General features: G+C 42.4%; 1 protein-coding gene across 1 annotated transcript; it reads right to left on the bottom strand.

Moving 5' to 3' along the window:
- Positions 1,018-6,547, bottom strand: KDM8 (lysine demethylase 8). The gene is made up of 7 exons (XM_021411006.1): positions 5,998-6,547; positions 5,696-5,862; positions 4,244-4,376; positions 3,272-3,313; positions 2,298-2,447; positions 1,420-1,512; positions 1,018-1,330 (listed from the first exon to the last, which is right to left on the bottom strand). Exons 1-7 carry the CDS (start codon positions 6,451-6,453, stop codon positions 1,166-1,168), a joined length of 1,206 nt encoding a protein of 401 aa, XP_021266681.1. The 5' UTR covers positions 6,454-6,547; the 3' UTR covers positions 1,018-1,165.

Here is a 12,955-nt window from a genome sequence, read left to right as displayed (position 1 = left end):
CAACTTTCTAGGAGGTGTGTTTGTGTGTGCAGTTCTCCATATTTTCAGTGCATGTTTGTGAACAAAAGATGTGAATGTTTTTGCTCAGTTCTGAAAGCTGATCTATGCAAATGCATTATTACACAAAGCTTTTCTCAGCCACTGTATTCCATACTTGTACAGTTTCAGTAGCAAAACTGAGAATGAAACCTGTTTTTAGCACTACGGGGCTTGTGAATTCTCCTCAATCAGTTCACTTATGTAACTTTTTACACGGTTTTCAAGTAGCTGACCACACAGTGCTTCAAGGTCTCTACCAAAAAGTCAGCTCAGTCTCTGAGCAAGGGCTGGCTCGAGTCTGAACTTCCAGCTTGCACCACTGCTTGTTTTTTGTCTCTTCTTCTGTCAGAAGAGTTCATGTCATATGGTGAGGTCACAGGCAGATATGTTCAAGAATAGATAGAATGTTTCCACAGTCAAAACCAGTGACAATTTCAACTTAATCTGTGAAGCTTTAAAAATAAAGATTTATTGTCCAGTTTTTAGAATGAGGACTTCACACTGTTCTTTTCTGTGAAGATGCTTTGTCCTTTTAAAAGTGACTTGAAAAGGAAACAAGGACTATATGTTGCTAGATATTAGTATGGAGTGGCATTGTATTTTGGCAGACAGAGTGTCTCGATTGAAAGATAATTAAGCAACAGATTAACTAATTAAATAAACTATGGATTAACTTCAGTTAGTTTCATAGTCCTTAAAATCAACTTTTTCCTCATAGGAGACTGGTACCTTGCTTTACCTTATGTTTTTTTTCAGATTATTGAACTTCTGGGCAGCACTATCCATGATTTTATGTAAGTTTTTATTGTTGTTAAATTCAAGTGGAAATTAAAACTAACCTGACTTATAAAGCAGTCCTGGCACTGTTTATATATAGTGCTTTATACACACACACACTGTGCTGACCCAACAGATGCTCTTTACAAGGAGGTTATATTAGAAACATCCACAGAAATAAAGTGGTAGCATTTGCACACATTCTTTTACCATGCTGAAACAGGGACTTTTTATTTATAGGGAGAAAAACATGTTTAAATAAAATTCACTTCTGAAGCATACCAGATGCTACTTTTCCTGGTCTTTAATTGCTGTTACAATACCAATAAACACTATGTGTTCTTCAGCATTATGACCACCAGAAACTGACAGAGAAGCTAACATCAAGAGACCGTATATAGTGCCAGTATTTAACTGGAATAAAGAGAACCTGTCCAGGCATCAGAATACAGGACTGAAATGCAGCCTTTCTAAAGTTGGGAAATTTTGTTAAGTCAGGATCTTCTACATCAACCTATTTAAAAACAAAAACGAACAATATTTATTTAAATATGATTAGATGAACTAACATTACTGACACTAACTTTTCAGATGATTATTTACCTGACTGGTGTTGTGAAGAATTTGGCTTTCATGTGGGTACAGGTTTTCTGAATCTTGTGGTGAATAAAGACGGATATATTTTCTTCCCAATACCTGTATATATTACAGTAAATACTTTTAATCAGTTGTGAACCTATGCATTATTGGAAAATGACAAGTTCCATTATCTAGCAGCCAGTCTAATATACCATACTGTGGGCCACAGTTAGCATTTAACAGTAAAATACACCTGCTTACTCAGAGGTGGCTGCAGTACTGCAGGTGGGGCCTCACAAGGGCACAGTAGAAGGAAAATCAACTCCCTTGCCTTGCTGGCCACCCCTCTTCTGATGCAGCCCAGGTTACATTTGACCTTCAAGGCTGCAAGTGCACACTGCTGGCTTATGTTGAGCTTTTCATCTACCTGGATGCATATTCGAGGTGCATGTAGTTCAGCAGCCCTGCTAAAGCACATTCCCTAGAACATGTTGCACAGGAAAGTATCCAGGTGGATTCCACGTATTTCCAGAGAAGGAGACACCACCACTTTGGGCAGCTTGTTCGAGGGCTCTCTCACCCTCACAGTACTGAACATTTTTGTCATGTTCATCTAGAACTTCCTGTGTTCAGGTTTGTGCCTGTTGCAGCTTGTCCTGCTGTGGGGCACCACTGAAATGAACCTGGCCCCATCCTCTTGACACCCACCCTTTAGATATTTCTAAGTGTTGATAAGATTCCCCCTCAGTCTTCTCCAGGCTAAAGAGTCCAGCATCATATTCTCTGTCCTTCAGTTATCTGTCCATTTGCCCACCATTCTTGTCTGTTATATTTACACATGATAAGCATTTTTTTTCTAGCTATAGTATTAAAGGCTTGCGCAGAGTAACTGGAGTACAGACCTGGGCTAAAAAATTTTGCTGGGGATCCTGATGAAGAGGTGAGACAGTGCCTGCTGGCCCAAACCACGCGTTAATGGTGATGTCATCTTCTTCCCCTTCACCCAGGCAGCAGTAGTCAGGGATACTGATATCCTCTTTCAATTCTGGGATCTGCTCCATAAGGAAATGAACATTAAAAAGGGTACATCCTGGCTTGCAAAAGACATAGTTTGTAGAAGAGAGTAACAGGGCCTGACACAAAAAACAAATAACCTTCTTGTCCAGCAATGGCAGCTGAAAAGTAGCTGGATTGCTGGGAATCTGCAGGAAATGTCCTCACACCTTCTGTTCTAGCAGATTCTGTTGGAAGGAGGTGTGTGAAAGAAAGGAAAGGGGTTTCTCATGATTTAGAGACTCTTTGCTTTAGAAGAAACCAGAGAAACTCAAGGAATGAGAGAACTACAAGAATATGTAGGTTTGCTGTTTAAGGAAAAGGTAGTGGTTATCTTCTATACACTAAGCTCGCTTCTTTGTGTTATTCCTTTTCATATCTCCCACCAATCATAGAATCATTAACGTTGGAAAAGACCACTAATATCTCCTAGTCCAATTGTCAACCCATCAGCACCATGCCCACTGAACTGTCCCTAAAACCTGATTTCCTCTGGTTACCTGAAGTGACATTGCAGAACACCTTGAACATACCAACACTGAAGTTTGTTTCCCCGTTCAAACCTCTGCCCTGACTTATATATCATTTGGAGAAATGCTGCTTTCCAGGTGGTATCCCTGTAAGCAAATGCTACATTGTACCAAAACAGCCCCAAGATTGAATGTTTGCCCCCCAAAGGCTTTGTTTCCCCCTCCTTTCAGCCAAGTGGAAAAAAAAAAAACCTCCCTATGCCCTTCCATCAAGTAGAAATGACATTCACAGAGATGATTTGTCATACAAAGGGAGCACTTGACTACAGAAAGAAATATTTATGCAGGTTTACCTGATCAAAAAGCTGGTGCTGGGCAAGGTATCCTACGCTATTCTGAAATTAAAACATAGGAAAAAAAAAAAGCATAGTGACATATAGTGTAAGACTTCTTGGTCATTTACATACAATTAGGTAGAATTTACTTATAGGTAAGATCCATTTACAGTCTACTATCTCAGCATACTAGAATTGCTTAAATAGTTGACTAGTATAAGGAGACTTCTGAAAAATATTTACTGACATACTGAAATTATAACAGTGTAGATAGATCCCCAGTTAACAAATCATCTAGCTTAAGATACTGGTAGAAACCAAGCAATAATAATATGGAGTCACACCAGTTCTTCAGTTGTCAGTTCTATGACAATACTCTGCAGTGTTGTAGCTAGACCCTGCTGGCACACAGACTAGTTCGCCTCTGCTCCCCACAGCCACCCTGATATTCCATTCCAGGCTATACCATAGACTAATTTGTAATGGTACATGGTCCCTCCTGCTAGAAGACTTAAACAGAAATAAAGCTCCAGATCCTTAGCTGTGAAAGTAAGCGGCCATTCAATAGCCAATCACCTTTTTAATTTTCTGCTGGTACACACAAATTTGGATCCTGACAATAGATCTCACTAAGCAGTTTAATAACTGAGAGGAACAATGCTGCTGGCTGAGGAGGAAATTTAAATCCCTTATCCTTGAACTTCACCATTCAGGCTTTTGATGTAGAAGATATCTATTCCTCAAATTTCAGCTGCTGTACATTGATTGTACATAAAAATACAACCTAATCTGTTGCTGCAGTAACTATTTGTTAGCTTCAGGTCTTGCAAATGTCAAACCTTTTAATTCAGGGCTGTGCTTGTAGCATAACTTCACCCTTAGGATCACCTCCAAGCATATTTATGCTAATTAGCTCCAACTAGGCAAAAATTCTGTACCAATAGATGTTGTTGTTTTTGGAAATGAAAACAAAATATGAAAGCAACAGACCTCATTCACAATGTACTGGTTGATGAAGTCACTGACGGTCATGAGCTTCTGAGACCATTCCTCATCTGTGTACCGGGAACCCAATTCTACAGGGACCGTGCGGCACCCAGCGACTTGGCAAACATAGTCCACACTGAAACAAAAGAAGTTCCATCACACTTTGTTAATTCTCTTCTTACTAATTTTGAATGCGACTAGGACATCAACCAAAAAATCAATCTTTGAGAGTAATAAAACTCTACTAATGTGAGTTTCTTTCCTCTAAAACCAACCAAGCAGAGACAAAAGTTAGCAAGAAAACGACTCAAGCAGTAAGAAAACAAGTGGTAAATTTCCTATCTACATTACGTTACATCTGTCTTGCTTTAATACCTTGTTTATCTCAATTATCATTTCCTTACCAGCTGAGATTTAAGCTGTTAGCCTCTCTTGACTAGTGATGGCCAAGCTTTTTTCAAAAGGTCAGAGGAGTTCCTCTGAAGAGTCATCCATATCCCTTCGTTGACCGTGATTATTATCTATATTAAAAAGTTCATCACTGTAAGTGTCTGAAGAATGGAGTACCTTGGATGCAAAAAAGACTAAAATATTTCTGAAGTAATAAGGCTATGTAACATATATAACTTTAATTATATATATTCATATATGATGCTACATAGAAAATATATAACAACAATAATCTACATTCAATTAACATAGACTTTATCCTTGGCCACAGAAAATAAGAATGTAAGCAATTCCTCAAACTGCTCCTGAGCGTTTTCTCCCCTTCTGAGAGGGATCATAAGCTTTATCTCACAAATATTTCATTCTCAGGACTGGAAATGCTGGCACCATTGCCTACAACAAACAGCAGCACAATATTGTTATCGCTCCTGAACGTGGTTGTCTGAAACTCAACGCTTGAAAACTGCTACTTGACAAGGTTCATATTTGTGAATAAAAAAGCCAGTTACGCTTATTCATGCTTCTCTGAAATTGAAGAACTGAAGTTATGCTTATTCATGCTTGCTCTGAAATTGAAGAGCAAGTTTTGAGATGTAAAAATCACTGAGTAGTAGCGAGTGCCTGACGGAGCTCAACCCACTTGAAATGTGAGTAAATCTGCTGGTACAGCTGACAATTCATACTCGCCTCTAGCTTCCAGCAAAGTAAAACAAAGCAAAGGGAGTATCCTGGCGTTACGCAGTCTCCTGCGAGGACAGGCTGGATACAACAGTCAGGACCTGACTGCCATGGCACACTGCACCCCCTACAGCATGAAGTTCTGAAGTGATTTGTGCCATTTGACACAGAGCAGAGATGCGGTGCAGCAGGAAGGCTCCCAGCACACATCGCTCCGGTTGGCAGCGATTTCCTAGGGAGGTGTCTGCTGTGTAACGAACACTGAGATACCCGACACAAAACCCATCCTGGTCCTCGTTAGGACAAGAAACAAGCACTTATTCTCACCTCCACTTCTTCATGCATGGCCAGTGGTCAATAATCCCATCTAAGACAACGGGCTTCTGTGGAATCAGATAGTGGTCTCGGAAGTGCTCCAGCGAGGGGCAGCGCTCGCGTGGCACCGCGTCCTCGGGCCGTATAACAGGCTCCGGAGGGGGGTCAGTCCGGGCCCTCTGTAACAGAACGCCGCCGTGGAAACGCCGTCAGCGCCGTCAGCCCCTCACGGCCTCGGCGGCGGCCACCGAGGAGCCCCGCGGGAAGAGGCGGGCCGAGCGGAACGCAGAACCCGGGGCCCGGCCCGGCGGTACCTTGGCGCTGCCCGGGGCCGCGCTGCGCCGCTTGGCGCGGGGCAGGTGCGCCTGCAAGAGTCGGACGAGCCGGACGAGGACGTTGTCCTGCACGGAGGCACCCATCAGCAGCCCCATGTCGCACAGCCGGACGGCGGGCGCTAGCGGGCGGCGGGCGGCGACCTCGGCCAGCGCGCCGAAGAGGCAGCCGTAGGCGTAGACCTGCCGCCAGGCCTTGCTCACGTCCCGCCACGGCCCCACGTTCAGCTTCTCCCAGGCGTAGTCGCGGAGGACGTCGCCCAGCCGCCGCAGCGCTTCCTCGCACGGCGGAGCCGCCCCGTAGAGCAGCCCGCGGGCGCGGAGCAGCAGCGGCGGGACGCAGTCGTCCACGTCTCCGCTCAGCGCCAAGCTCAGCTCCTCCTCGGTGTCAGGCAGCAGCGCCCGCGCCTCCGCCCACAGCCCCGCGGCGGCCGCCATGGCCGCACGGCTCCGCGGCGCTGCTGGGCATGCGTGGCGCTGCCGGAGCGAAGCAACGCGGAGCTCCTCCGGGTTAAGCGCGTGCCCGGCTCTGAGGGCGGGGTTCAGCCCTGCGCGGGCGGGTGGTCCTGGTCGTCGTGGGGCGTGGTGTGGGCTCTCACAGGTGTGGGCCGTGTGCTAAACACGAGGTCTCCAGAGGAGTAACAGGACATTAAAACCGTGATGGGCTTTGCCAGCTTCCCTGCAGCTGAAAAAGCAGTTGAGAGTAGGCTTCAGTTTTAACGGAGTGCTTTTATGAAGTACTTTCATAAAGAAGAAAATGTACCAAGGTAAAACTATGCAAGTTGCATTTAAACATATGACATTTCATGATACTTTGATGGCTGTAATAATATTTTATGAATCCTGAATCTTAAGTGCTATTAATTCTATATACATCTTATTAAGGTTACAGTCTAGCTTGCTATGAGTCTGGTATGAACTGTGTCTCTGTGGTGGGCCTCCAAAACATTAGCCCACGGGCATCCAACTTTTGGTTTGCCTGGGCCCTGCTGAGTGAAGAGGAATTGTCATGGGCTGTGTATGCAGAGGTCACACCAAAAGCAGTGCCTCCTATTTACTTCCATGGAAATGACAACAAAGACAAAGAGCACAGTGACACTCTTTGATAGAGCAAATTCTCAGCTACAAAGCGCTGTTTTTCAGTATAGCCATCTCCGTTAGCTGTGCACTTTCACCAGCGATGAACAAGAGCCGTATGCCGCACTTGTAAAAACTCTTTTATGACTGTGCAAAGCCTTTAAAAAGTGGTTAATATCTATTGTTTAGTATTTAAGTTATATACACATTTAGCTCTATTTGTTGATGTTGTATCAGCCATGTTATGTTTTATCATATTAATTACCATTACAGTAGTCTTACATTACAATATCATTGACTACTGTGTTGTTAGAAATTATTTTTTATTTTGGAAAACGTGAGTGTTCTCCACTGATGTCCTACTAGAATGGAGATATATCTCTGTAACACTCTTACCGTTCAGCTTACAGACATTTCAAATGTGGTACACAGACACTGCAAGATCATTGCTCTGAGTAGTTAATAAGCAAGGGTGGAATTAATCTTAGAAAAGTAAGGAAGGAGGTCATATATTAAAAAAACATATTTGCATTTTTTTATTCATGCCTCAGGCCTAGATTTTCTGTTACAAAAGCTAATAGATTTTCATCTAGAACTTAAAGTTGTATTTGATTTTATTAGTTTGTCCACTAGTTAGTCCATCAGTTTGTGTGTTTTCAGGTAAATAGATCCTTTCTGCTTCCAGGACTGTTGGCTAGTACCTCCCATGAGAATTACTTTCATTTAATGCCTTCAGCTTGCAACAATAAATAAATAAGTAAATAAATAAATAAATGAGAGAAGAGAAAATGAGAGTGTAATGTGTCCTGTGGTCCTCTGGTGAGAATGTAAACTGATGATTGCCGTGACAGCGTTATCGTGGCTGACTTTGATTTTCCATTACAGACAATGAATGGTTGTCTGTCTGTCTGAAGAACAAAGGGGTGAGCAGATAAGGCTTTAAAGATTTTGGAAGCCTTCCTGGCTGTCTCTGCCTGCTCCTGTGGACAGGAGATGATTAATATTGATTAATAATACATACAGAATTAATCATTACAAGAGAATTGTTTTCCTCAGATAAGCAAACTCTTCCTACTCAAGAGTGACAGACCCATGCATTTTGATTGTATCTTCGAGTTGAGCGTCACTAAAGCAAAAGTGTAATGATGGATATGTCTTTATCAACCTGTTCCCTGCATTGTGTTTTTATCGCTGCCATCTGCTCTGCTGAGAGTGGCAGCTGCCAGGTCTCACAAATAGCAGTGCCATGTACTTTCATGTAGAACAACATATTGTCGTAATTTCTCTGATATTATGAGATGGAATAACTTCCAGTGAGTTAAGGTGACATTTTGCTTGGCGCTTTGGAATGCATATTACTGCAGTGTGTGTAGGACACACAGTGTTCTCTCTGGAGCGGGCTATAAAAGCACTCCCAGTTCTACTTTCAGAAATCACTGGAAAACGCTTCTTTTTCCAAAAATGTTACAAAACACCCATCTGGGACATACGTGTCAGTGCTAAGATGCAAATGAGACATATTCACTATTAGTATTGCTTACTGTATGTAGTCTTAGTTACCTCTGCTGGATGGAACTTTTGTAAGTCACACTATTTTAAAAATACGGTTATTTCTCCCTTTGCTTATATTGATTTGAATCTCCTTCATATTTGCAAACAGGTTCCCACAGCTTTTTCAACATTAAAAGAAACAAAAAAAAATCTTTATGCTCCTCCTGATGTCTCAGCTGGACCTGAGGTGGGGGATTTAATTTTATTTCATGAAGTGTCAGTGTAAGCTGCTTCTCTAGGCTCTTTTGAGAGACTGGAGAGAGAGATGTCTTCAGCACGGTTTTTTTCATAGCCTGAGATAGGATAGTTATTGTGGACAAGCAAGTGGAATAAGTTACTCTCTGTGGGTGTCTGTTTCTCTCCTCAGGCTATAGAAAGAAGCTAACAGGCTAACTTAGATGACGTTTTTGCTTTTCAGGCAGATAAACTTAGGAGAGGTGAATCACATACTGAATATAAGCCAAGGCATCCTCTTGTTCTGTGTATTTGCTTGTGCTTTAAGTGTAGCGAAATATTTGGTATAGTCCATCTGCACAGAGATGTGTCTGCTATCTTTTCATAAAAGTAAAGGGATACATCCTCTTTTACATATTCAACTCTTTTTTTTTTTTTGGAAAACCAGACCAGAAAACCAGGCCAGAGAAAAGCCTCTTGGCATTTGAGTGAGGTTGTGTACTCTAGAAATACTGGAAAGTTTGCATTTCGCTCCAGTAGTGCATTTCAAGAGCTGATAAAGGCTCCAGGTATTGTAATGATCTTGAGCTTATATCGGACCACCTTTTCATCTTAAGGGTAAGAAAATCCTTTTTATAAACCACCCTTTATATATGCATATATACCTTGAGAAGAAGAATATATATGTAAATGCTTTTTTCCTTCCTCCCAAGATTTACTAAACTCATTGGAAACTTCTGTTTGATTTATCCCCCAGACTGGAGCTATAAATGCTGCATGAATTTGTTTTTGTACTCTGCTTTAAGTATATTTAGAAATGTACACAGTTATTTGTGCTCATACATCACATTCTTATTAATGAGCACAGCATAATTATCGGTCGTATTGACTTTTGTTTCTCTGGATGTTTTAAAAAGATATTTAAAAGGCTTTGCTGGAGTTTGCATCTGCTTCAGAAATTAAATTTAGTCTGTGATTTTATTACCCTTTTTATTTAATTTATCTTAACTGTTGCTTTCAAGCTGTGAACCAGCTGTTGACTTTGAAAAAAAACATTGTTCAATTTGAAAGGAGCATTTTAAAGCTTAATGTAATGGCTGTAAGTAATCACTACAGCAATTATATTCTATGGTGTTGTGCGTCACTATAATAATACTGGAGGTTGTGAGAAAATGCAGGAGAGAAACACATCAAGCTCAGACTTTTCAGTGTTGCCTGTGATGCCTGGTGCCTCTCTGCTTTGTACGTAGTTTGGTGTCACTTGGCTTGACTCATAGCAGAAAACCTGAAGCTCCACTCTGTTGTGGTGCTGTGTGTGCCCAGCAGGAAACAGGAGGCTTTTTCTTAGCATTGTTTTATAGCATTCTTCTCAAACTGGATGTATTTTTTTCTTTCTCCATACTGGCAGACTGTAGATAGATGCTTGCTGCAGTGGCAGGAACGCCTGCTGCTCTGCTGCCTCCTCCTGACTAGATCCAAGATGTTGTATGTGACACCGAGTGGAATGTTGGTTTTGGCTCTTCCTGTACCCACCTTGCGTGGTGCGAGCGGTAGCAAAGCTCCTCGCGGAGCATCCGGAGGGTATGGCCACAGCTGGGGTACTCGGCATCCTGCAAAGTCAGGTCACACTGCTATTTGCTCTGAAAATGAGCAGCTACTCGCCACAGTAAGGAGAAATAATAGAAAAAGTTACGGTTGTGTTTTCACCCACACAGTGGAAAGAGATCCTCCATTTGTGAGCTCTCTAGTTATAGCCAGCTGGGCCTGTTGAGAAACTTTCTGCTCCACTGTGGAGAAGATAACAGAAGCAGCATGCAGTCAGTGCCCCTTTGTGCTGTAACAAACCATGAAAGAGCTGTGCAGATTCCTCTGCCCTGGAAATTGTCCCCGCGGTGATTTAAAAGGAAATGTAATATGCATCATCGTTGGAGTGGGCTGCATTTCTCAGTGAGTGACCTCTCACTTGGTTTTCCACACAGCTTGTGTTTGGAAACTGTAGGCTGTCGTGATATTCTAAGAAGGTGGTCTCCCAGATTGCACATCGTTGCATTGCCTAGCCCTTCCTCTGCCTTTGGCAGTGTGTTTTACACGCAAATTCAAATCACCTGCTGAGCTAAACCATCAGTTCCAGTTAACAGCTTTCTAAAGTAATAGGGCAGCTGGGGAAGACCCAGTAGGAAGGCTTTGGCTGAGCAATGTACTAAACCTTGCTGAATTTACTTTGTAGCAAGATCCATTGAAAGAAGGATCTTATGAGGGCAAGATCTGAGTCAATGCAATAACAGTAACAAGGAGGGCAAGTGTGCAGGGAGCTGTGGGCTTCCAACCTGGGACAAAACGGGGGACTAGGCTCACTACTGAAGCAAGATCACTGGTGATAACAGTGTTTGGTTGCTGAGGAAGGACAGATGACACATTTGGTAGTTGGTTTTGTGGTGGTACTTGCAGTGGGTGGTAGCCATGGTGATACGATTGGGGTCATCCTCCAAGAGCTAGTCCTGGTTTGGTATTGGTAAAACTCAGCTAGAACCACCTGTGCTTTGCCTTAGGCAAAAAGCAAGATTACCACGAGAGTGTAAGCATACTCAAGTGTATCTGCACGTGTGTAGTACATGTCTCCATGACGTCAGCAGCAAAATGAGCTTTGAAGTAGTTTCCCATTACTCTGTCTGTGTGTGGAGCACAGGAAAATGAAAGCACTGGTACAGACCCAAGCATCCTTCAGAGATCAGGTGTTTCCCTTCCCAACAATGTGGTAGTAGCTGAGGTGATGACTGTGGATTTGGCTCAGAGGAGTAGGGACAGAATTCTGATTGTTGTGAAAAGGCCAATATGCCTCATGAATTGCATTGTATTATTCAATATTAAAGCATATTTATATAATATATTAATTAATTGTAATTAATTAGTAATTAATATATATATATAATATTGTATATTAAAAACGTATAAACTAAACATTCAGTGAAGCTCACTGCTAGGAACTTCACACAACAGTATGCCCTGGAAAGTTAAAAACATATCCAGCATCCCAAGGTATTTTTTTAATGTAGCAGAATGAAATTCTTTGGGTGCAGCAAATGAAGCCCATAAAGTGTAATGCCCTGTGAAATCACAAAGCTCCACTTTCAACAGATGGAAAAAAACAACTTTAATACAAAAGCAAAAATTGATAGACTCCGTCATAATCCAAATATCAGATTACACTTTAACAGTGGCCATTACTGTCTGTAGAGTATATTTCAGTTGTTACATGCACTTGCTGGTTTGTCATTGTGTAGAATTTAAGGTGATGAATACTACATTCTTCTGTCTCTTTCAGTCTAAGAAGTTAGACAAAGTCGGTGACAAATGGCTCCCAGGTTGCACATGCTGCTTCAGACTACTGTCTGCTGCACCTGTTCAGCTATTCTGAGCGTGGAACCAAACCCCTTTAGCTTTAATGCTGTTTTTGGGAGTCCTTGTGCTGGGGGATGTTGGGAGCTGTGTAAGTGGATGGAGATGAGCTGCCCATTGCCAGTGGCAGAACTGCAGATTGGCCTGTGACAGCCAGGAAGCTTCCCTGTGCCCTTAGAGAAAGGAGCATTACCGTGAACACAGTAAAGAGCTCACCTCCTCCTCACTGTGCTCATCTGACTTTTCTGATATGCACAGAGTAGCAGAGGTACCTATTCCAGCTGTCTCAGTGCGGCTTCAGGCAGAGTTTCTTGGGAAGACTTGGCTGTGTATTCCCAGGAGATGTCAATACTAGCATACGAGAAAGGTCCCTGTTAATTAGTCACTGTAACCTCACTAGGGAGAACCTGAATACAGCATGGGCCAGGGGTGAGAGAGGGGAAAGAATTCTGTTTTGTTGTCTTGCTCTTTTTGGAATGCACAAAGTCAGAAGCATGTGATGCACCAAAGATGTAAGACTTCTGCAGAGAAAGGCAACATGTCTCATAAATCTCTTGGAGGTTTCCAAAGGAGGCAGCAAACCTAGGACAACAAAATGGATTTATATATCCTGCTTTGATTTCCAAAAAAGGATTCAAGAAGATTCCTGGTCAAAGACTTCTAAATAAAGCAAGCAGCTATGGGTATGAGGACAGATTCCCAAATGGACACGTAGCTCAAAAAGCATGGGAGTAAATGGCTT

Source organism: Numida meleagris, chromosome 13 (genome assembly GCF_002078875.1).
Source record: "Numida meleagris isolate 19003 breed g44 Domestic line chromosome 13, NumMel1.0, whole genome shotgun sequence".
Classification (NCBI taxonomy): domain Eukaryota; kingdom Metazoa; phylum Chordata; class Aves; order Galliformes; family Numididae; genus Numida; species Numida meleagris.
This window is presented reverse-complemented; position numbering and strand designations above follow the sequence as displayed.